Source organism: Schistocerca cancellata, chromosome 2 (assembly GCF_023864275.1).
Source record: "Schistocerca cancellata isolate TAMUIC-IGC-003103 chromosome 2, iqSchCanc2.1, whole genome shotgun sequence".
NCBI classification, from domain to species: domain Eukaryota; kingdom Metazoa; phylum Arthropoda; class Insecta; order Orthoptera; family Acrididae; genus Schistocerca; species Schistocerca cancellata.
In genome coordinates, this window is record NC_064627.1 from 723,301,497 (window position 1) to 723,325,892 (window position 24,396).

Below are 24,396 nucleotides of genomic sequence, written 5' to 3' on the forward strand. Positions count from 1 at the left end.
GTCTTGGGACTATGGAAATGAGTCAAAGATGTAAATTTTATTCAAGTGCAATGCAATGAAGTGATTTAACATAATGAAATATTATTATATTACACTGCAAATATTAATTTAATATAATTTAAAACATCACTTATAAGAGAGAGAAAATTAAAGTTTGAAAGCTGCTGCTGTTTATGAGTCAATCCACAACTCCCAGTCCTGTATAAGGTGAGTAATTAGGGGATGGGGAATATTCCTGTCTGATGCACTGTTTACCAGTTACAGGACTTTTCTCTGCTAGACACGACATAGAAGGCTGAAATTTAACCTAGGACATCAGCACACAAGTTAAAGATAATGGTTTAAATCCAACCTCTTGTCTGTACTCCTTGCTAACAATTAGTTTTTTCCAGCATCAAGTTTCAAAACAAGCTACCTCTGGGATGGGTAGCACAAGTAAAATGTTATAATTAAGAATCTTCTATGCTTGATGCTCTGTAGCTTGTATTTGTTCAGAGATTTCTTGCTTTTGCCATCAGCTGCATGTAAAATATTTAGTCGTAGCCCTGTATCTTGGCATTGAGCCCATTGGCAGTGGCATACATTATGCACCTCCATATCAAATGACGTGTCAGTTATGAAACCTGGATGATGTGGATCTCACAGTAGACATGTTGTCAAGAATACTTGTTACAGGTATCAAATGCCTAAAAGGTGACACGTCCCGTGATACAATAGTGGTATGTCAGCCTAAATTACACAAAAGTCTGTGTCTCAGGGGTTTTGTGTGTTATTATGAAATTTAGCATGGTGCTAATACAGTCCAATGGTCACTTAAATGTAACAGTTGTGACATGTTCTACTCTGCAAAGAAAAATAAAATTTAATCCATTCAGTTACATATTGGGCTGTGAGGGATCATTTGGATAATAGTATACTGTTGTTTGTACTGTTGTCTGATGTCCAGTCAGGTGCATTCATATTCGTGACACAATATTTCAACAGTGTACCTTGCTGTCATCTCCAGGTGATAGCTGTAGAATGAGTGTCTTTGCTACATCCTGCCTCCTTTATATTCTTATTGTCCCCCAGCCATCTCTCCACTGCCGGTCGCATGCCACGATGGTGGAATGGTGGGGGGACAGCACCACCACAAGCTGGGCATGAAATCTGGTCCCTCAGTGCTCCTGTGACCTGTGTCGGGCACAGAAGTTGCTCTCGGCTGACACTGTGATTTTAGTTGGCTAAGTGCTGGATCTCCAGCTTTGCTGAGAGTGAACCCAGTGTCTCTATTGATCAGCCAATCAGCCACTCATATTTCAGTAGCCTCCTTCAGAATACAGTGTCAAAAATATGAAGTCTGTCATTGCACATTCTCATACTTCATGGAGTCCCCTGTAGCCATGCAGTGTTCTGCAGATACAGCTTTTGTTGGTTGCTTAAATTCAGTGTTTCTTCTGCGTTCCTTGCATTGTCTGTAATACAGTTTCTCTGATATATGCCATATCGCATTTACACGAGATACGGTAAACAAGCGGTTTGTGGAACCGCAAGTCACCTTTCACTGTACCTAATAGGGCATGCATTTTTGTAGGTGGACGAAAAATGCATTTAATGCTATGTTGAGCCAGCATTAAATGCATTTTCTGTAATATATCTAAAGATCATGCATTCTTTCAAGAAACTTGAAATTTTCCCACCATACTGAATACTAACTGATGTTGTAAAATTGCAGCAATTTTCCATTCATTATTCAGTATATTTCACCAGGGCATCTTCCAGCCATTTTCAGATGAACCATCAGAGACTGATGTTGGGTTCCTACAACACACAATTTATTAGCACTCTTTATGTATTTTGCTCACATGTAAAGGTCATAATTACAAGACCAACCAATCTTGTCATAGGCAGTGCCCTCGATGGTAAGAAGTGGAGCCCAGCTGTTCTATGGAGTGCTGTTCACCGTTACCTTTTGGCATATTCTGTCTTCTTCACTGAGGAAAAAGTCATGAAAATATTTGGATTCCATACATTATCTAATTATTTGCTTTCCTGGTGAATAAGTTTTTTCGCCATATGAATCTCCACTATCCATAAATCTTGTTTTACAATTTTGCATTGAATGTCTGGTGGAAGTACAGTGCACACCAATAGCAGACTTAGGAGGTTGGCACACGTATGAAATTCATACTACACATAAATAAAATATGCACTGTCTGTCTCCAGTAGCTTATTTCAAGATATCTGGCAGATGCTCAGATGAAGTATCAGGCTTGATAGAGAATGATGAGGGTGTTATTGTCATATACAAACATACATTTGTGCCTGAAACATCTTTTTGTAAATGTTGTTCTTGCGAAGACTTAAACTGTAAATCAACTTCATTATGTCCTTTAATAACAAGGATCTTATCACATGCAAGTGTCAGTGTCCCTGCTGCTTACCTATGATGTCATAAATCATTTATAAAAATTTAAGAATAACAAAGGGCCTAATGAAGAGACTTGAAGTACACCATTAATAATTTTCTTTTGTGTAAAAAGTATTCTTAATTGTTATTTTTCTGCCTTATGTTGCCTACCAGAAAGACAGCATGTAAGCCAGTTACAGGCTGCTCCTGAAGCAGCGTAATCATGTATCTGAAACAACAGACCATGGCTGATTAAATTAAATTAGAAATACTTTATCCCATAGATCCATAGTGATATTATCCTCAGTGATTTAGTAAGTGTCATGAAACAAAAAAATCAATGGAATAACTTAAAAATCTGAAAAATGTTTTCATGTGAGAAGTAATAACTTACTTGTCACAAAACATATAAATGTACAGTATACCAAGGTGCATATGATCGTTCTTAGGATCAACCAAAGTAAGTGACATCAAATCCTTATGAAGATTATTCTCATTTCTGTTATTAATTTCATGAACAGAAATGTTGATTTGAAAAAGATATATGTTACTTATGAAAAATTTAATCAAACCATAAGTATATTGGGAAGCTGTAGTTAGTATCCCCAGTTTCTTCGACAGATCTCTGCTGGACATTCTTGAGTTCACACTATATACAATTTGTATTAGATACCTTGGACTTGGAAAACTTTAACTAGGCTTGATAAGTTACACCAAAAAATGACCAGTGTGACAGCATGGTATGAAATTAAGTGAATAACACTAGCTTTTTTATTTTTCTATCACGTATGTCTGACAACATCTGCGTTGCTACTAAATATTTGATTTAGTACCTCAGCAGGTCTGTGGTGTGCTCCTCCCAACTGAATTTCATTGTAATCCCAAGAATTTACCACTAGTAACCTCTTCTATCTGCTTGTTGTCATGGCTTAGGCACATACTGGGAGCAGATCTCATAGAACTTCTGACCTGCATTCATTAATGTCCACAAAAATTTCAGGTACCTGTGACTCTGAAACAATACTTGATTTGCTATTTGTTGCAATGTTTGTATCATCTGCAAACAAAATAAACTTCATATCAGGTAATGTCACTGATGGAAGATCATTGACATATACAAGAAAAAGTAAGAGCCCTAAGGTGAACCTAGTGGGACACTACATGTATTTAGTGACCAGTTGTGTGGTGACTCGTATCTTCCTAAAAGAATTTTTCACATGGATACTCTTTGTTTCCTGCCAGAAATCATGATCGGAACCATTTTGTAGCATTTCCTATTACACCACATTATTCTGATTTAATTAAAAGGATATTGTGATTTACACAGTCAAAAGCCTTAGACAGAGTGCAGAATCTGCCAGTAGCCCATAATTTATTCTCTAGCAAATCAGTACATTTTCAATGCAGGTTTAAATAACCTACTCGGTACCAGAACCCTTTAGGAATCCAAACTGTGACTTTAATCAAATATTGTTTGTATTGTGACAGTTAGGAAGCCACTTTTATATTACCATTTCTAAAATTTGTGAGTATTTTGGCATAAGTGAAATTTGATAGACATGTGATGATATTTCCTGTCGTCTTCTGTTTACGGAGACATAACAGCATATTTAAGCCGGACAGGAAACATTCTAATGATAAATGAATGATTACACAAATAGATTTATATGGTGCTAAACTCAGAAGAACACTCTGTAATTAACATATTTGATATTTTATCAAAACAACTAGAATTTTTTTAAATTTTATAATGAACATTAATTTTGCTGGTATAGTGAGAGTCATCTTATTGATGTTTTTTGTAATGGCTGATCTGAGTTATTTCATGGAAGCATCTACTGAACATAACAACCCCCTTTTTCAGTAACAGTTATAAAACAACATTCCACACATCTGTTGCAAATGTTTCATTTACTATTAAAGCTCGTCTCTGGTTCGGCCAGTCTCTTTCTGTATATCCGATATTATCTTTATTTTGCTGCCTGATGGGACTATCCTTTTACTCATAATGTGTTTGCTTTGATGTCTGTATTACTATCATCAATATTCTGTAATTTGCCTTGTGATGAGCTATAGGAACAACATCAGAATTGCTTCTAATGGCATATACAGTCTCCTTTTTGCCCTTGAGTAAGCCATGGCTTTTTTTTGTAGACTTGGGTTTAATCTGTGTTACTTTTGGAAAACAGTTTTCAAATAGGGTAAGAACTTTTTTCATTAAATGTGTTGCATTTTTCATTCATGTCATGAGCATTATACATCTCTCCAATATGTGTTTTTTAAGAGTTTCGTAAAAAAATAAATTTTCGGCTTACTGGGTACCCTCTTGAACTTTTTTCGTTTGACCTTTTTTATAAAGGTATCAACTGCTGCTTTTCAGTAATGAACTTCTGTAGTTGAGAAGTTTGCAGTTGGAATTAATTCGCATCGTAGTGTTACTTACTGGTCTGCACTACAGATCTTGTGCAACCTTTACCTCCTTAGCCACATGCCTCCATTCGTCTCTGTCCTTTGCTTTCCTTATCCAATTCCTGATCCCCATTGCTCTGAAGTCCTCTTCCATATCTTCAAGCCACCTTTTGCTGGGACTTCATGTTCTCCCCTCGAGCTTTCCTCTAAGCACTTTCGTAACACTGAGTTTCTGGCATTCTCTGTGCATGAGCAGCCCATCTTATTCTTCCTGGCTTGATTTTCACTGCAATATTAATATGTCTGAAAAGTAATACTGTGTTTGTCTTGTTCTCCAGATTTCTTGCTCTCTCACTGTCCCAAATATCCTTCTCAGAATCTTCCTTTCCCATTGCGATAACCAGCCTTCTCTCTTTGTAGTCATCACACAGCCTTCCGATCTATACATTGTTAGAGGTTTTAATATAGTCAAATGTATTTTGATTTTTGTACTCTTACTAGCATTTCTGGAATTGTTATTCAGCAAGGAATAATAGCATGTTTCCACTCGTTATTCTTTCTTGAATTTCTGTTGATATCTAATTATTTTCTGTTATTATCAAACCTAGATATTTAAATACTTATGCTTTTTGATATTCTTTCCCTTTTATTTTTATTCAAGTCTCTTCTGTATCCCAACCAGGATCTTCCAGCATCACATACTTTGTTCTGTCTGTACTAGCTCTTCTAATGTAAACTCTCATCCTTCAAAGCTCTTGACATGTTACATCATCAACATATGCCACCAACTGGACCTGCTGATTAAATATTGCTCCCTCTGAGTTTGTTGGCATTTGCTGAATTACCTTCTCTAGTGCTAAATTAAAGAGTAGCATAGAAATCACATCTTCCTGCCACAGTCTCCTCTCTTCATGGAACTCTCCTGACAACTCTACTTCTATTTTGACCTTCCAGGCTGTTGCTTTCATTGTTGTGTCTGACAGTCTCACTAATTTTAGTGGGATTCAAAAATCTTTCATAATTTGGAGAATCTTATTCCTGTCTAGACTGCCATGTTGTTGTATAAAATCAATGCACAACCAAGGAAGTTGCATGTCATATTCATCCAATTTCTGTATCACTGCCACACTAAATAAAAATATGTGGTCCGTTTTGGATCTATTTCTCCTAACTCCAGCCTAATAATCTCCCAGTAATCTTTCAATCCAGCATTGTAATTGACAGGCTAATACCCTCAGCCTTACATATTGTATCCGAGAGAATAATCCCACAGTATTTGCTACACTCTGGTTATTGCCTTTCTTATGTAATGGGCATATTATTCCCAAGCTCCAGTCCTTAGGTATTTCCGCCTTTACCTGTATTTCCTTTATTAATTCATTAACAGCCATCTCCATTTTCTTTCCCCCGAATTTTATAATTTGTCTTTTATGCTGTCTTCTTCTTCTTCTTCTTCTTCTACTACTACTACTACTACTTTTTTCACTTACTCGTAGTCTGGTGGCTCGACTTCCTACTCCTTTACTTGTAATTCCAAATCCAGTTCCTCACATTCCTGATTGAAGGCTTCCTCTCCATTACCTCCTATCTTTCCATTGAATAACTCAGAAAAATATTTTTGGCATCTTCCCAAAGCTTTGTTTTCATCTTCAGTTAAGTTTCCATGTTTATCCCTATAGTAGACTACTCTCTGCTGAAATCTTGTCTTCAGTTTTTCATAGAACTTTCATATCTCATTATCATCCTTCATTTTGTCCAAGTGCTCTATCTTACTTTTTTCATACTATCCTTTCTTCGCCTTGCACAACTTATGTGCTGTTTTCCTCTTGTCTGTATACTCTTCTGCTGCTATTCTTTTCTTCCTATGTGACATTCTTTGCCTCACTTCATTTTCTCTTGGATTTCCAGTGAACATTCTTCCTTGAAACATTTAACTGATCTTTGTGTTCTACCCTCCCCAGTACTTCCTCTACAGCTTTACTGATGGCTGTTTTCAGTATCTCTCATTTTGTTTCAACATCCCCTTTCTTCTGTCTGTTCTTTCTTTTGTCTAAAATCTCTTCTAATTTCTTTTTGTAATCTTCCTGCTTTTCTTTAATTTGGAGACTTTCTATATTGTGTACCTTTTTTGCCCAAACTCTTTTTGTTTCTTGCATATCTGTCTTCTGTCTATATCTGACCTGCATCAAGTAATGATCTGTGGCTATGGCTACCCCTCTGCAGCTACTAACTTCCATAATATCTTATGCATGTTGTTTATCTATAATTACAGGATCCGTTTGCCACACACCATATAGCAGAGATGCTGGGTCACAGATAGGTACAACAAAAAAGACTGTCACAAATAAATAAAGCTTTTGGCCTTCACCAAAAATAGACTACACACACACTCAACTGCTGTCTCAGGCAACTGAAACCAGCCTAAGATGTGTGAGTGAGTTGCATTTGTGTGTGTGTGTGTGTGTGTGTGTGTGTGTGTTTCGTCTACTTTTGACGAAGGCCTTACTGGATGATCTATTTGGTTTCTTGTAACTCTGTATGGCAATCCCCAAGTGCATTTATTAATAATATTTCCTTGAATGCCATTTGTTTTTTATCATCACTTCCTTCCTAATGGAAAAGTCTATCAGACTTAGTTCATTATGATTACTTACTTCATACAGGTTTTCTTTTCCTGTTATGTTTGTATACACATCTTCTTTCCCTATTTTTGAGTTCAGACCCCCAAGGATCATTTTCACATCATGCCTTTAAACTTTGCTGACTTACTCCTCCAGCTTGGAGTAAAGTGCATCCTCCTCATCTCCATGCACATTCTCCGTAGGGGCATAGGCACACATCATTGTAACATTAAAAAATTTTGCCCCAAATCTCAAAGAAGACAAAACAGATTGCTATGGAACTAATAACATTTGCCTTCATTGACCTACATATAAGAAAGCCAGTACCATGATGGTCTATATCTCCTCCACTATACATCAGTATATGCTTCTCGAATGCTATCATTCCCTGCCCTTTCCATCGTAATTACTGTAGCTCCACTATTTTCACTCTGACCCATTACTTCTCTAATTTCTTGCAATTTACTAGTTTTCTTAAGTGTCCTCACGTTGGAAGAGGGGTAGGGGCTGTTTACCATAATATCTGTTCTCCTTCTCATTAAATATTTTCCTCCTCAGGTCATCATTCTATAACCTGTATCCTTTTGAGGCCAATGTGTGGTGTCCACAACTACTCCATTTTAAGAGATGGAGTTGTTAGCTCCAAACCCAACCCCCAATTTGGAAGACCAGGATTTTCCCTTAGTGTTCACTCCCCTAGAGGGTTTGGCTTCCATGTGTTTCTGTAGCCCCTCCTCCCCTGCCCTCTTTGAGACATGATTTGTCTGTCTCCTCCATCGAGGCCTGCCCATCTTGGGTAACTGTGGAAGTAGCTGTGCTACTGTCGGCGTAGCCTTCGACTTCGCTGGAGCATGCAAATCCTCCCAAATGGCTATGGAGCTGTCTTCTCTAAGGCTATGCCTCATGTGAGAGAGTAATCAATTTTTGGCTAAGTGAACCATCTTGAACTTTTTTCATTAGACCTTTTTATAAAGATATTATTGATTGCTGTTTTTCACCAATTATCTATCCTTGCTGGGAAGTTTTCAGTTGGAATTAAGTAAATGAATGTGTTACTGACGGCAATTGATTCATACCGGGTGAGTTTTTAAGAAATTGTATATTAAAATCACCGTCAACCACTTTTTCTTTGTTTTTTATTATTAAATAGGTCAGTAGAGGTTCAGTATGTTTTATGATCAGATTAAAATTTCCTGCGGATATAAAGGATTTATTATTAAATTGTACTTCTGTTGTACATATGTCCATATACTGTTCCATGCAAAATCTATTAATATCTAGGTTATTGAATTTATGCCAATTGTGGATGAATGTGGAAATTCCTCCTCTCTCCATTTCTTCTCTACAGAACTGAGACAGTAACATAAATCCTATAACACTTAACACATCAATGCCAGTGGTGACATGATGTACAGGGAGACAGATTATGTTAACTAAGTTTGACAATTATGCATGTAAGTAGTTCGTTAACGTCACTCCTTAGTCCTCGAATATTCAAGTACAATAAGGACAGCTGGTATTTCACACTGACTGAGATATGGTTGGATAGAAATAAAATTTTGATGATAGGTAAAAATTTGAAAATTTCATTTGTTTGTACTGTTGCAGCATTATAGAATTGTGTTGTTTGGTTTCCTTCTCAAACTAAATGTTTGTTTCAGTCAGAACCTCTTTTAAAACTTGGTTCCTGTCAGTTCTCCATACCATAAAAGGTGCCCTGGTGATGCTTGTAACCCCTAGTATTTTACCATACATGATAAAGCCTATTCCTGAAGTTGCCTGCTATTAGTCATACCAGTTTCCCTTCCCTTTCCTGATGAGGTAAAGGCAATGCCCGTATAATCCCAGCTATTGATAGAATCAACAGGAACCATGCAAATGTATGATCCCGTACACAACATAAGTAGCTGTTCCAACGTCAAATTAACTTTTGTGACAGAAGTGTTCAAATAAGGTTGATCATATAAATCCAACACTGATAATTTTGTTACGGATACCGTCTTTATCAGATCGCTCTCTATATTGTACTCAAGACATCTATTAATATTATTGGCTCGCTCACCCACTATAACCAGTTTCTTCCTTGGTGAACATAAATCCACTTACACCTGGTCCAGACCAGTACTAGGTTTTACAAATTGGTAACATGCTATTCCGATCCTAGTTCATCTTGCAGTATTGCCAACACTTCTGTCATGAGAACTACCTATCAACAAAACTCTCTTTCTCTTGACTCACTTATCTGCATCTACTCTGATCAAAAATGTCAAATTGTGTTACCTTATCCATCTCACTTTTGATAATTAACCACTAACAGCTCTTTCTCTCTGTAACCTTAAAGAAACAGCTCAGTCAAATGAAATTCACAGCAAATAAGTGACCCAGTTTCCCTACTCCCTTTACCTCTCTCTCTGACTCTCACCCACTCCTCACCTTTTACATATGAATTCCATACAGAACAAAGATTTGGAATTTTTAATGAGTGGTTTTAGTAGAGACTCTGCTAAAGAATAGATAAGTAATGTCATACCATGGTGTATAATTCTGATTTAGTGCATAGGAATGGTTGTTGATTGTGTGTCTAAATAATTATCCACAGTCTCTTCCTGCCAACCCAAAGAACTTCTTCCTCTGCTGATTGCACAGTTTTGAATTTTTAACTCGTCAGTGATCTAAGATTCCATTCCACTGTCTGTCAGATAGGGTCCACAGAAGCTTTAATGACTGTGATTATGGGCTTCATCTTCAACGTTTAGGATTTCTGTCAGAGTCAGTTGATGTAGTATGCATGTCAGTGTCTGCCACTTTCAGAAACTCTAGTGTCGTCACTTTTTGATATAACATAATAATATTTCCAAAGAGATTAGAAAAATGTTGCAAATTTGTGTCATTTATTTATTTACATATCATGGTCTTCATTGAAGTACTTTAGTTGATTTTATAAATAGGGTTTTTCAGTTTCTTGTTGGCCTATTACTACTTCATTCTCTTGCCTCACGACATCCTGACTGTAGCTGAAATTGCTGTTCTCATTGTTTGTTTGTTGATCTTGGTTTGTAGTCTGGTTTGTTTCCCCCCCCCCTTTTTTTGGGGGGGGGGGTTGGATATTCTATTGTAATTTGTAGGTTCCTTGTGTTTTTCTTGATTTCCATAATATATCTTATGTTGCTCTTAATGTTCCATGATTTCTATATTATTCTGTTATTGATTCTGTTTTCTGGGGTCCTGGTTAAATATAAACGAAGAACAAAATGCATATTTTCCACATCATGCACATTAACAGTTCATTTCCTTGTGGACCATTTCTTTGGAAACTAGTCTCCACTGTCTGATTTCTTGATATTTCCGTGTATGCATTTCTGATTATTCATCTTTCCTTTTTAGACTCTATATGCAATACTAAATTAATGTCCTCTGCTGTGTTTTTCTATCTGTAAAGGCTAATCCCAGGAGCTACTGTAGAGATTACAATACACATCTCACTAATAGATTGATGGATTCACAATAAACCTTTGTATATAATTTACTAGTGAACCCAGCAGTGATTCGCAATTGCTAAATATGTAAAGAAATTGGACATATGCTCTAATCTCATTTGCCTCCTCTGTCTATCCAATTTCTCCTTCCCCCTTTCTCTGTCTCCTACCGCCTCCTGTCTCTGACCATATCTGCTTGCCCCCTCTTCATCTCCCCCTGCCACCTCTCTGTGGGTGTCTCTCCCCTTCCCCTTTCTATGCCTGTTTCCTCTTCGGCCCCACTCTCTCTGACCTTGAACCTTGTTGGTTATTATTGTAAATACAGATACATTACTAGTATTCTAATAATAAGCCATTAATACAACTCTCTGTTCCCCGTGAAAACCAGTTGTGAAGAAGAAAACAAAATAGCACATTATTCTGTACACAAATTTTGCTTAAAAATGTAGATGTTGAGTAAGAATATATATGGGAGAAACAATTTGTCTAACAATTTAAATGCCTGCTATCATAATTAAAACTGGCTGTGAGAAAATGAGTACATTGATGTTTTAAAACATATGCAGCCTATATAAATGTTCATTAGAGTATAATGTAGAAATATGAAGTAAATCAGTCAAGAACTATTTGAGATTTTTGCTAACATTGTTTCCCTACTACATTTTATGTATATACTGGGTTGATGCATAAGTAAGCATTTTTCCATAAGTTTAATAAACACAACAGATGCACAGAACAGAGACTTTAGTCGTCAATAATATATTCTCCTTCACTATTTACAACACTCTGCCCAAGCTGGGATAACTTTTCGATTCTGCAGCTGTAGAAATCACTTGGTTTTGAGACGATGAATTTGTCGAGCAATGTTCAGAATGCATTTTCATCCAGAAAGGAAGTTCCTTGAAGGCTGTTCGATAGAGAACAGAAAAGGTGAAAATCTGAGGGTGCAAGATCAAGGGAATAAGGTGGGTACAGAATAACTTCCCAACCCAACTCCTGTATAGTGTTTATTATCACTGACAGAATGCAGGCAGGCACTATCATGGAGTAGTGTCATTTCACACAGTTCTCCTGGTCATTGTACATGAATTCTGTCTGCAAGGTATCTCAGTTGTTGACAGTAAATGTCAGTGGTGATGATTAAACCTTGGGTAAGCAATTTGTAGCACACCACACCATTGCTGTTCCGCCAGGTGCATAACATTACCTTTTGTGGATGCACACAGGTCTTTGTACGAGGAGTTGCTGCTTTGTTTGGGCTCAGCAATTCCTTTCTTTTCCTTATGTTAGTATAAAGGTGTCATTTCTCATCACCAGTAATGATCGGTGCTGTTCACAAGCTAGTTGATGACAAGCAAGCAGAGAGGTATATAATGCCGCCTGTTGGTTTTTGTGATTTTGACTTGGAGCATGCTGTACCCATACACGAAGTTTTTGAACTTTTCCCATTGTATGCAAATGTCACATGATGAGGGAATGACCACAGTTCATCACATTTTCCAGTTCTGACATGGATCATTGAGGATTAATGAATTTAAATAGTCTTCATCAAACTCCCAAGGTCTTCCTGAATGTGAATAGTCACTAATGTCAAAACAATCCTCCTTGAAACAAGTAAACCATTTTCTTGCCGTACTCTGTCCAATGGCACTATTCCCATACACAATGCAAATATCTCTGGCTGCTTCTGCTGCTGTTACACCGTTCTTGAATTCAGCAGAAGAACAAGTCAGAAATGTTCCGATTTCTTCACTTGGCATTCCATTTTCTAGCATCCACAGCTTCACTCACTATCTCCAACTGACAAAATGACAATATATAAACTCAAATAACAACAGTGAACTACAAATAAGAAATAATCAATAAATAGACCCGTAGCAAATAGACCCATAGCAACTGGAATACCTACATGCAAAACAAAAACACTACAGATGTATGCACCCTCCTAATATCTATATATTATGTATATTTAAAAACAATGTAGCCTATGTCCATGCAAATGTTTATTAGAGTAACATGTAAAAATTTTTGATAGCAATTTTTCCTTTTTTATATTATGTGTGTTAAAAATATATAGGCTGTGTTCATCCAATTGTTCATTAAAGTATCATGTAACAATTAGAAGTAAGTTGGTTAAGTACTTCCCAAAATTTTTTGGTAACAACACTTGCCCCTTCTTCATTAAATATATATTTAAATGTTAGCCCCCTGCCATGTTTTTCTGTCTCTAAGTAAAGATTAATTCCAGGAACTATAAGAATTTTGGCACCTTTGTTACTAATAGATAGACTGATTCATGGGGAAGGTTTGCTTGTAATAAGGGGCAGCCAAAAAGTTTCCATTCAAAGGCTGTACAGTCCAGAATTGGTATGGTAGTCAGGCAAAATGCTGTGAACATTGAGGCTATCATCCAACTTACACACCAGGTTGAGGATGTTCATTTGGAAAAACACATTTGGGAAAATTGTGTGTGATGCTGTGTTAAGAAGCCCATAACTGCCTGGTGCACATTCTCGGTGAACAGTAATTGTTGATCCTTCAAGGCCTTTTTTAAGGGACTGGAGGCACGTAATTATTCAGGGAGAGATCAGGACTATAAGGTGGTTGCTCAACTGTCTCCCACTTGTGTAACCTTTGCATTATGACATTTGTGATATGGGAACATGTGTTATTATGAAGCAGCAGCACCTCTTTTCACAATATTCACGGACAACAGTGGTTTTCAACAGATATCCTGCCTTATACACATTCTTAGTTCCACAATGGATGTCTACCATTGTTTGGCCTTTGGCAGCCAACAAAAGAATAACAGCACGTTGGTACTGTTTGGATGCTTTTGGTAATAATGTCACCATAGTTCATTTTTCTGTATTTACTGCATGCATGTGGTAAAGTCACGAATGCCACACTGATCCTTCACCCAAATGACAGTGCTTATACAACCCCATCGGAGTCATGCTACAATGCATATGTGCTGCAGCAATGCCCTCAAAGGAGAAGTCTCCAACACTGAGGCAGTGTGGGATTAAGGTAATCACAAATGTACAGTTACATAAAAACAGTCAGAGTTTTCTGTGCAAAGAAAAATGGCCCATAAAGTTCTGAAGAGGACTTGGCACAAAAGATATTAGCTTTATGTGGATAACAAATGTGTGCCACAATCTTTTGTTGGTGTTCTGTGCCCGCCCACACACACACACACACACACACACACACACACACACACACACACACACACATTATGACCCTTTGTCTTTCCCAACATGTGAAATGTGATTTTATCACTGAAAACTAACTTCAGGGAAAAACAGTCATCCTTCAGTAGTTGCTGAACGTCATTGCAAAAGTCAGAACAACATTGTCCCGACTAGTCAATGCATGTAAGAGCTGCAGCTGTTATGGTTTGACATGCAGACGTTTACATAGAATGCATCTACAGTTCACTGTGGTATTTGCAGTTCATTAATCACATGTTGATTAATATCTTGGGGCTCCTGGCGATTGATTCCCCCATGCGCTCCACTTTCTCTGCTGATGGTTCTGGCCAACCTGTTTTCTTCGCACCACTTATGCAGCTGATGTCACACAGTGTGCTATACCACCCATCGATTGTTTTGTGTGTTGGAGCTTTTACCAGGCTTCTGATAAAAAAAATCATCACTGAACTGTCACAACTGACTCACATTTAGTGAATTCAAGGGTACAAAATGCACATATTTCTCCATTGTATGCCATAATCTGACATGCCTGCTCCTTAGTGGTGAACTACACCAGGGCAAATATTATGAATTGGAACTTGGGAATGTGCTCTATTCACTGATATGTGCATTTTCTGTGTGTATTGTAGTTTTGGTGCATTTGTTTTCTGCAATCCCAGATGTACATATTAATAATGCTGTACATGTTGTGTAATTATGGTATCACAGTGGAATTTGTAAATTCTTTGGAACATCAGGCTTGTCTGTTACACTACCGAAAAACTGAGAAATTTTGTAATAGTTGGAACCCATATCAATAGTGGCTTTGTGAATGAGTTTACCAATCAGAGGAGAACAAAGAAATGCTAGATGTAAGAGGAATCCACTTAGTGAAACACTCTTGTATTGAAAGTTAAAATTTATGCCTGTTTTACACTTAAGTTTGTCTTCACTATTGACAAAGCTTGATTTACTGAAATACAGTATGGCAGGCACTCAATGTAGAACATATTTAATTCAGGTTGTAAGTCTCCAGTACTGAGTTAGATAGCCTTGTCATACTGTGTATAATGGGTGTTCTATAGCTCAACAAGTGAGAAATAAAAGGCAACTGAGCACACTTTTTGACTGTTGTGCATTTTCTTGCAACTATGAATATTCCTTTTTATGAATGGATTCTTGTGTCTGTCAGATACAGTTAGAAGTACAGTTTTGTTAAAGAAGAAAGTAGATGTCATAAAACAAGTGGTTTTCAGCCATGAATGGTATCTATAGTAAAACGGTAATAGAAAACAACATGCATCCTCAGTTTTTTGCCATGTTATTTTTGTACTGTTTATCATTTAAAATGAAGTTCTGTTTGTTTTCATGATGCTCATGTTCTGTCTTATACATATGGCACTAGTGTTACATCTAAAGTTCTCACAACCATTTGTGTGAAAGGTCATGTACACAAGTTTTAAGTACTGCAGCAACTGAGAATGTAAAGCCAAAACACTTGTGGGTAAAAGTGGCAGGTATTTTAAATTCATAAAGAATTTAGGTGTAAAGGGGACAACTTTTTTTTTGTGCCTGTTGATGACTCAGCACTTCTGCTATTTAGTGCCTTTACTCTTAAATTGTTTGCATCTGCCAGAAATTTTCTTTACTCTTTAGATTTACTGCTGTCTTATTTATTTAAGATGTATTGGATGATATTAACACTTAGGAGTCTGAGGCGGAGTGTAACTTGAGTCGTCATTATGTTCAAAAGACCATGCCCAAGTACAGCTCAGGCTGCAATTTTCTCAATGCACAAGCCACCTATCACTCAAAAATTGAACTCATTTCATATGAGAACAACATATGAACATATCACTACCTGTCACACGTGCTGCCTTTTGTTTGTCAATTTCTAGAATGATTTCAAAAGAAGCATTACCAAACATTACAGCATGATGGCTGAGTTAGTATGTGATCGCATTGACGTAATTTGCATGTGCCCATTAGGATTCACACAGTTCGCTGCAATTCTCCTACAAATTTATGTATTGAGTAAGCAAGAAATTTTGGAAGATCAGGAGGAAGAAATTGCTGTGTAACTCACTTCACACCCTTTTTGGAAGGATAATTATACTTTCTCTCTTCACTATTTTAAAATTTGTAATCTATCAAACAATTAAAGTAAGTATGAAAAATAAATCTTGAAGCTTGGTCCTTTTTAGTGTGTAGTAATCTTGAAGATACGTCAGTTACTCACATGCCAGTATTGCAAGAGAAACATCTTAAACATGAAATGAAGTACTAAGTTTCAGAAGTGCCATTAAAGAGCTATTCTAATAACAAACAGATAATGCACTGTATGGAATGGTGAGAGAAAGCATTTGTCTGGTGAACTGTTCTCCACTTAAATTTAATGAAATTTGAAAAAGCTTCAGTGGAAACATCTGAATTGTTTTAACTTTGTGTTATCCCTACTGGAGCGTGTTGAGCTCCATGGTTGTTATTCAGTTAAGAAATGTTGACGGAGTATGCAGCTATCCACAGATACTTTTAAATAAGCTTTATTTCATTGCCATTACCAGAATTGCAGGCCTTCGAAAAACTACGCGCCCTTCGACTCAATGTTGCAATATTAAAAGTTTTGGCTTGGTTCGTTGTCCAGGGGCCAGGATATGTAGTTGCCATTACAGGCCAAATACTGCTGAGTCTACAGCATATGGGAAGAATACACACATGAATTGAATGGTCGAAGGTTTATATCACAAGGCAATTGCGAATTATGAAAATAACATATAAATTTATGGATGAAAGATTTGCAATTAAATAAAATGTGCAGGTACTACCTTAACGACTTCAAATGATGAGTACGATAGTAGAAGTACTTTTGAGAATGCGGTATATTTGTGAAAAACACTTATTGGTGTTGATGGTCCAGCAATTAAATAAAATATAAGTTGAATAACAGGGAAACAATAGATTCCTACAGCACATAATTAGTTATGAACAACAACACAGCTCGCGAGATATCCACTTCTAAAAACGCACTACGTCTTCACTGTAGGAGCCACAGAAATCTCAAGTTCACAAGTCGGCATTCCAAAATATTTCTATGTCTCGTGACCACGCGCAAACCGCTCCACTCTCCAAGTCTTTCCGTGCGTCTGACGCTCCGTCGCATCTAGCACCTCCCGTGTCATGTGCCGTCCTTTCCAGCACTCCCCGCACAATTCACTTGCACAAAATTCATCTCCTCTTTAACTTCTTTTTGAACCACTGAATCTTTCCATTTATCACCATTCACACACTCATTCATTACACATTCATAACTTACATCAATTGCTTTTTCAAAGTTATCCATAATTTTTTCAACTTCCTCTTTCACAGCAGAACCTATTTCAGTTCGCTTTGTACCCTTACCAGTCTGAATTGTATCCATAACTGTTTGAATTGTACTGATATTATTTGCCATTATATTAATATTATTTCCCAATTCCTGGATCATTTACATTAGCTGAGACATCATATCTCCCCCACATTCATTCCCCTTGCCTGAATTCCTACTAGTTACACTTTCGCGCTCTGATTTCGGACTAACCGGCTCTTCCATTTTCAGAATTACACATACTAGGTGACTGTTTTATATCCACGAGATCTATAAGTGGAGATGGGACTTCAGAGTCAAACACTATTTGACTCTTTGTGCAGGCACTTATCTGATTTGAGATGGTTCCCTCTACCATGGTGATGCCGTCGGTTGTAGTGGAAGAAAACATTGAAGACTGCCCTGTAGTACTTGATGTGGATTTGCGTCCGCCACTGGAGAACGTGTTCCAACCGTCTCCGATACCGCTGTCCCTTAAACGCGCTAACCGCCACTGTTCCCTGCACTCAACTTATTTTGACTCTAGTTAGCCCCCACGCAAATTGCCTTTAACATGATAGATTAGGACGTCTATCAATAGCATGTGTTAGTTGTGAAAATTACTCTGTAATTTCACAATTTCCAGAAACCTACTTGCGAAAAAAACCGATCTCACAGTGTTTTGTGAGAGGTTTACTCTCTAGAAATCTCTACTGGTTTTGCAAAGGTTTTTACACTTCGCATAGTATGCTGAACAACAGAGAGCAAAGGAATTACCGTTTTGCTGGACACAAATCCAGAATGAGCTCCCAATTGCAACCTTTCCAAAGACATGGCGATCGACAAAATCAGATGAAGCATTAAGATTTTGTAAATTTGTTGTTGTGTGTTACTTGTATAATTTAGTCACATACTAAACTTAAAACTAATAAAGATATTGAAACTCTGATTACACCATCAGAATCGTCATGCAAATAATAGTAATGTATATGTTTCTTTTTGAGGTATCATGATTCATGTGGCTACTATTAATCTCTAAACGATTTATGAAATGTCTGCCATTAAGGTTTCACAAAGTCCGCCATCTTTGGCACTCCTGGCATAGACATCTCCTCCATCGATACAAAGCACTGTCCTCGTCACAGCGGAATTCCCAGGCATGCGGCTGGACCATGCGCTGGGGCTACCCCTCTCATCCGGCTAATGTCTGGTACCACATGGTTGGCCTGCCGAGCAGCCCGTGCTCGCCAAGCGGCCCGTGCAGCCACTGCTTCCTCCGAATATTTTCAGGGCTTGGTGACTCGCCCATTACCTCACAGAATTAAGCTATCATGCCCACCTTCAGATGGCTACATTTATTTTATCATCATATTAAATTTGCCAGCACCATGTTTATTGCTCCTACACTGCATAAGAATAATTGCATAGTTAGTGCTACACAGCTAAAGTGGCCCTAACCATGCAAATATTCTTATGTAGTGCAGGAGCGAATGGCATGCTGCTGATGAATATAATGTTGTTGCTGTTGTTGTGGTCTTCAATCTAGAGACTGGTTTGATACTCCTCTCCATGCTACTATATCCTATGCAAGCCTCTTCATCTCTGAATAACTACTGCAACCTACATCCTTCTGAATGTGTTCAGTGTATTCATCTTGTGGTATGAGTATAATACTGTAGTAAAATAAGTGAATGGTATGATAGCCCGAAGCTGGTGCTGGCAATAAAATAAAACGTTTAAAAAAGTATTTGCACCTGGTTGCATTCTCCAGTCCACATGTTTCTTTCCTTGAAGTGGCTCCCTGGTTGAATGTTTCCTGTTGATCTTTCGACCACCAAGTTAGCCCTTCCCTCTATTTATTTGTTGATATACATTTAATGAGTTGCCAAAATACTTTGATTTCTAAAGCTTCATACTATCTTATTCTATATTACAGATCTTCTAACACATTTACTGTAAACTGACATTTACATTTGATTTTTGCTTAATTTGAGTGATTCTAGGCCTGACTAAGGCAATTTTTTGAAAGAATTATTGAAGTGTAGTGAGTACTTGTGTTCTCTGTCTTTCAGGACCAGTTACTTTTCTGTGATGATTGTGACCGAGGGTACCACATGTACTGCCTAGCGCCACCACTTGCCACACCTCCAGAGGGGTCGTGGAGTTGCCGTCTGTGTCTTGTGGAGTTTCATAAAAAATAATTTCTATCAGATTTATTATCACACACACTCAGGAAATATTTCATTGCATGTAATTCTTTTCTGGTACTTAAGTGAATGAGGTTTTAGTGTAAACTTTCAGCTTGTATTGTGTATTAATACATCAACAAGTCACACCAGCATCACATGTTTGGTAGCTGATTGGAAGTATTTCTATTATAAATGTTTGATTGTCTACTACTACTACTTTTGCAATAGTAGTTCATAGTACTGAATATGTCTTTCATAGCTCTTTAAAAAAGTTGATATTGTATTTTGGCATTATGAAGGGACAGGTTATAACTGTTGATGTGTTCCCATGACATATTATTCAGCATGACAGTTTGTGACTTTGACTTAGACAATAGGCATAGAGCTGTAACTTTTATGCTCACTGTGATTTTCTTTTTCTATCATTGAATGTTATAAAGATATATGTTTCTGGATATTACTTATTAATAAAACTTCTGTAATTACCCGAGTTATGAGAATAATTTTTCTATTAGAGGAATTACTTATCAAACAAAAAGATAAAGGGAAACATTTCAAACTTATGGCTGAAGTGAGCTTTATAAGACTGAATGCTGGGCTCTGAAAGCCTGAGGATTGGTTTTATCTGTTGATTGCTCCTGCCTCTGGATTGTATTTTCTATCCTTAATAATTATCACCTTCACAATGAGGTTCAGTCAAGCATATAATTCAAAAACATCACTCATAATGTTGTTGTTGTTGTTGTGGTCTTCAGTCCTGAGACTGGTTTGATGCAGCTCTCCATGCTACTCTATCCTGTGCAAGCTCCTTCATCTCCCAGTACCTACTGCAACCTACATCCTTCTGAATCTGCTTAGTGTATTGATCTCTTGGTCTCCCTCTACGATTTTTACCCTCCACGCTGCCCTCCAATGCTAAATTTGTGATCCCTCGATGCCTCAGAACATGTCCTACCAACCGATCCCTTCTTCTAGTCAAGTTGTGCCACAAACTTCTCTTCTCCCCAATCCTATTCAATACCTCCTCATTAGTTACGTGATCTACCCACCTTATCTTCAGCATTCTTCTGTAGCACCACATTTCGAAAGCTTCTATTCTCTTCTTGTCCAAACTAGTTATCGTCCATGTCTCACTTCCATACATGGCTACACTCCATACAAATACTTTCAGAAACGACTTCCTGACACCTAAATCTATATTCGATGTTAACAAATTTCTCTTCTTGAGAAACGCTTTCCTTGCCATTGCCAGTCTATATTTTATATCCTCTCTACTTCGACCATCGTCGGTTATTTTGCTCCCCAAATAGCAAAACTCCTTTACTACTTTAAGTGTCTCATTTCCTAATCTAATTCCCTCAGCATCACCCGACTTAATTTGACTACATTCCATTATCTTCATAATGTAAAACTTAGTTATTTCCACTTCTTATTAATCATTTTGTACATTTTCATTATGGGTTTATTCTCTGTGTCAAAAATTCTTGTTAATCACTCTTGCTCATTTTCCTTAATTTCTACTTCTTTGCTTCATTATTATGTTATATAGTTACCCTGTATTACTCGGTAAATTCCCATATGCTGAAACATGTAACATTTAGTGAGTATACTTTAGTTTTAGATGTCAGATTTACTGTGAATGCTAAGATGTGAAACTTTGGAACTACCATATGAATTATATGAAAATAATGGTTCACATTAGTCCACATTCTGTTTTTGTACTTTCCCCTCCACACAAATAGAATTTGGTTCTGAAGAAAGAAGACAAGGTTTTGTAAACTCTTCTTCATTTTCTTTGGGTAATATTTTTTGTGTTTAATGGAGCTTGCGCTTCCTATTTAAATCATTTTCTCTCCAAGCTAAAACCAATAAAGTTCACCAGGTTGCAAAAGAAGTGTCTATTGTTTGTACAACATTGAATTTGGAGAACATATAGTCACATGCTATACAGGAAATGGAAAACTACTTAAAACCTAGTCCCATCTCATGATTATGCCAGGTGTTTTGCCAGTTCCAAGTCATCATTTTTGTACTGCGTGTGATGAGTGTTTTCAATGAAGCTATCAGGTACTTAATGCACTCAGTGATTCTAGTTTGTGTTTATGTCATTAGTCATTTGTGTAAATATTTTGAAAATGTATAGCATTTGAAAAAAAAATTACATTATTTACGAACAGTAGGCAAATATTGTCTTTTGAAACCAGATATTTTTATAAATGCATGCTTTAATTTAATGTAAAAAATTTATTACACAGTATATAATATGGTGTGGCAGCTATTGTAAGTTGAATGTACTTAAAACTTAATTCTTATACAATATTGTCTGACTAGTATAGGAAAATTAAATTCTGTGTATGGTGTTTCAGTATTTTCAGTGCCTAATGATAGAGCTATTTTGAAAAAATAAATGCTTATTGTGAATCTATTAGTTAAGTTAGTTGATTATATTGTATTCACCAACTTATTTAAGTTAGTTGATTATATTGTATTCACCAACTATCTGTGAGAACAACTGAAGCTTGCTACCACAAAATAAAATGTAAATTAAAGAAGCAGATTCTTTTTCAAGTGTGAATTGATGCTGTGACTGAAGAGTCACACAGAGATTTTTTTTAAAACAAAATGCTGCTGAGATTGTAACAGAAATGATGATCAAATTCAAACATGGCGGTTTTGCCATACCTACAGTGTCAAAACATCTTGCCTGAATATAATTTTTCAGCTGTGTCCACCAAAGTGGAAATGTGGCACACAGATACAAGATGAAAATAATGGGGAGTGTGTGTAAAGGAAAAGTAGCAATAGGCTAGTGAAAGAAAATATGAAAATAATGGGCAGTGTGTATAAATGGAAAGTAGTGATACGCTCATGAAAGAAAATAATTATAATTATGAAAGGACTTGGAAAGGATATGCCCACACACACACGCACACACACAAACTAAAAGGATGATGACTGGAGAGGACAGGAGGATGGAAGGAAAGAAGATTGGCTGAGGGAACATAAACTCCACACATAAAGGGCACTGGAGTAACCAAAAAAATTTAAATTACTGTACGGCATGTCTGCAATTGAAAGAAACTGGTGAATAATCAAAGGACATGCACTGATGCTACAGAAGTGAATGTCATAAAACTTAATCATGTAACAAACAACTTATGATATTTGTTACATTTCTTAGATATGGTCTTATTTTTGAAAAGATTACAATGAGAGTTACCTGTAACAGAAGCAAGTTTCTGTCTGGAATCAATATAATCATCAGATTCTCTTAGAGCTACAGTGCTGTTAAAGACTGCTGCAGCTGCTTGAGAAAGAATAAAATATTTTGATGATAACTGTTCTGTTCCAAAACCATTAAACTCTCATTTTATGAATTTTTGGCCTTAATTGTAGTCAAATACTGGAATTCATAATTTTATTCTTTACAAAACTGGATCATATTTTTTATAGTAGTCTTTATGCATGGTTGTTATATAGTGTCTGTGTGGATCAGAAAGATCAAATGATTCTTCTCAGAGATAATATACTATTAAAGATGTAGTATCATTGAACTGAACTAACTTGAAGACTTTTTTGTTAGAGTACAGGTTGTGTTTGTAATGTTACAAGTAAGAATTAGCTTTAGCATCTGGTACACCTTTGTATCCTATGACTAATAATATGCATTGCTGTACATAATCTTAGAAAAATGAAATGTGGTGCAGAGAATCTTTGTGAATTACAGGTTTCTCATTGTCATTAAATTTTTACTAAATCATTTTTAATATACACATGAGGAAGCTTTCAGTTTTTGCTGAATATTCACTTCTTTAGAAGACCATTATAAAAAAGAAAAAAGATTTTATTCGTTAGTGTATTAACCCTGTGAGTCACAGAAATACTTTCGAATATGATATTTACTGAAGTTTTGTCTTTTCCTTCTTTATTGTTACTGGAGCACACTATATTTTTTCAATTTTTTTACAAAATATATAAGTGGTTTCTCAGTGAAAACACTGTGACACAAGGTATTTTCCAACTTCTTTCAAAGAGTAAGTAAAGTCCTCTGATTTTGAATTTTTAATATTACAGTTTTGTTACATTTTCTTTCATATTTATTGTTTATTTCTAATGCCCAGACCTTCAGTCACTAATAGCTTAACTCTTTTAGTGTCAGCGGTGCTCCTTCAGTTTTTATTTTATATATATGATATGGACATGTGCCCCCACTTCCATTGTTTTCCGTCTAATTCATGTGGTGATTTGATCATTCTGCTTTTGCGGAAGTATTGCAGTCACATATGACAAGTTATTGCTTACATAATGTGGTTATTTTTTTCCATGGTGGTTTCTTCACTTGGGTTATGGCAGTTTGAAACAAAATCAACAGTTTTTTTGTCCATCCATTTAGTGCAAGTTACTCCTTCCCAGTTCCTCCTCACTAATTTCATGGAAGTGTAACATTTATCAGATATAAAATTTGTGGCAAGTATTTCCGTACACTTTTAATAGTGCCACAAGCAAAGATTTTATTTTTTAACAGCACAATGGATGTAAAACAGTTGTCTTGGTAGATTTCATAACCTTGACCTTTCACAGACTTTGTCGAGTGGGGAAAAATTCTTCCGCCGAGATCCTTTTCTACCTAATTTTTATTATTTTTTTTTTTTATTTTTTTTATTTTTTATTTTTTTTTTTTTTTTGTGCAGTGTATACTTGAAATTTACAAATACACCCTGTTTTGTCTGCCTTCACGCATCCTTTATATGAATTTCTGGGGCATATAGATT

General features: G+C 36.5%; 1 protein-coding gene across 5 annotated transcripts in view; it reads left to right on the top strand.

Annotated features, from left to right (window-relative positions):
• Positions 1-20,349, top strand: part of LOC126162517 (zinc finger protein ubi-d4) — a 255,780-nt gene extending 235,431 nt beyond the window's left edge. For all 5 annotated transcript variants that reach the window (XM_049919081.1, XM_049919082.1, XM_049919084.1 and 2 more), the window contains one exon: positions 19,508-20,349. In XM_049919081.1, the coding sequence (XP_049775038.1) occupies positions 19,508-19,636 (129 nt within the window). In that variant the 3' untranslated portion in view covers positions 19,637-20,349. The remainder of the gene's footprint in view (positions 1-19,507) is intronic.
• The last annotated feature ends 4,047 nt before the right edge of the window (positions 20,350-24,396 follow it).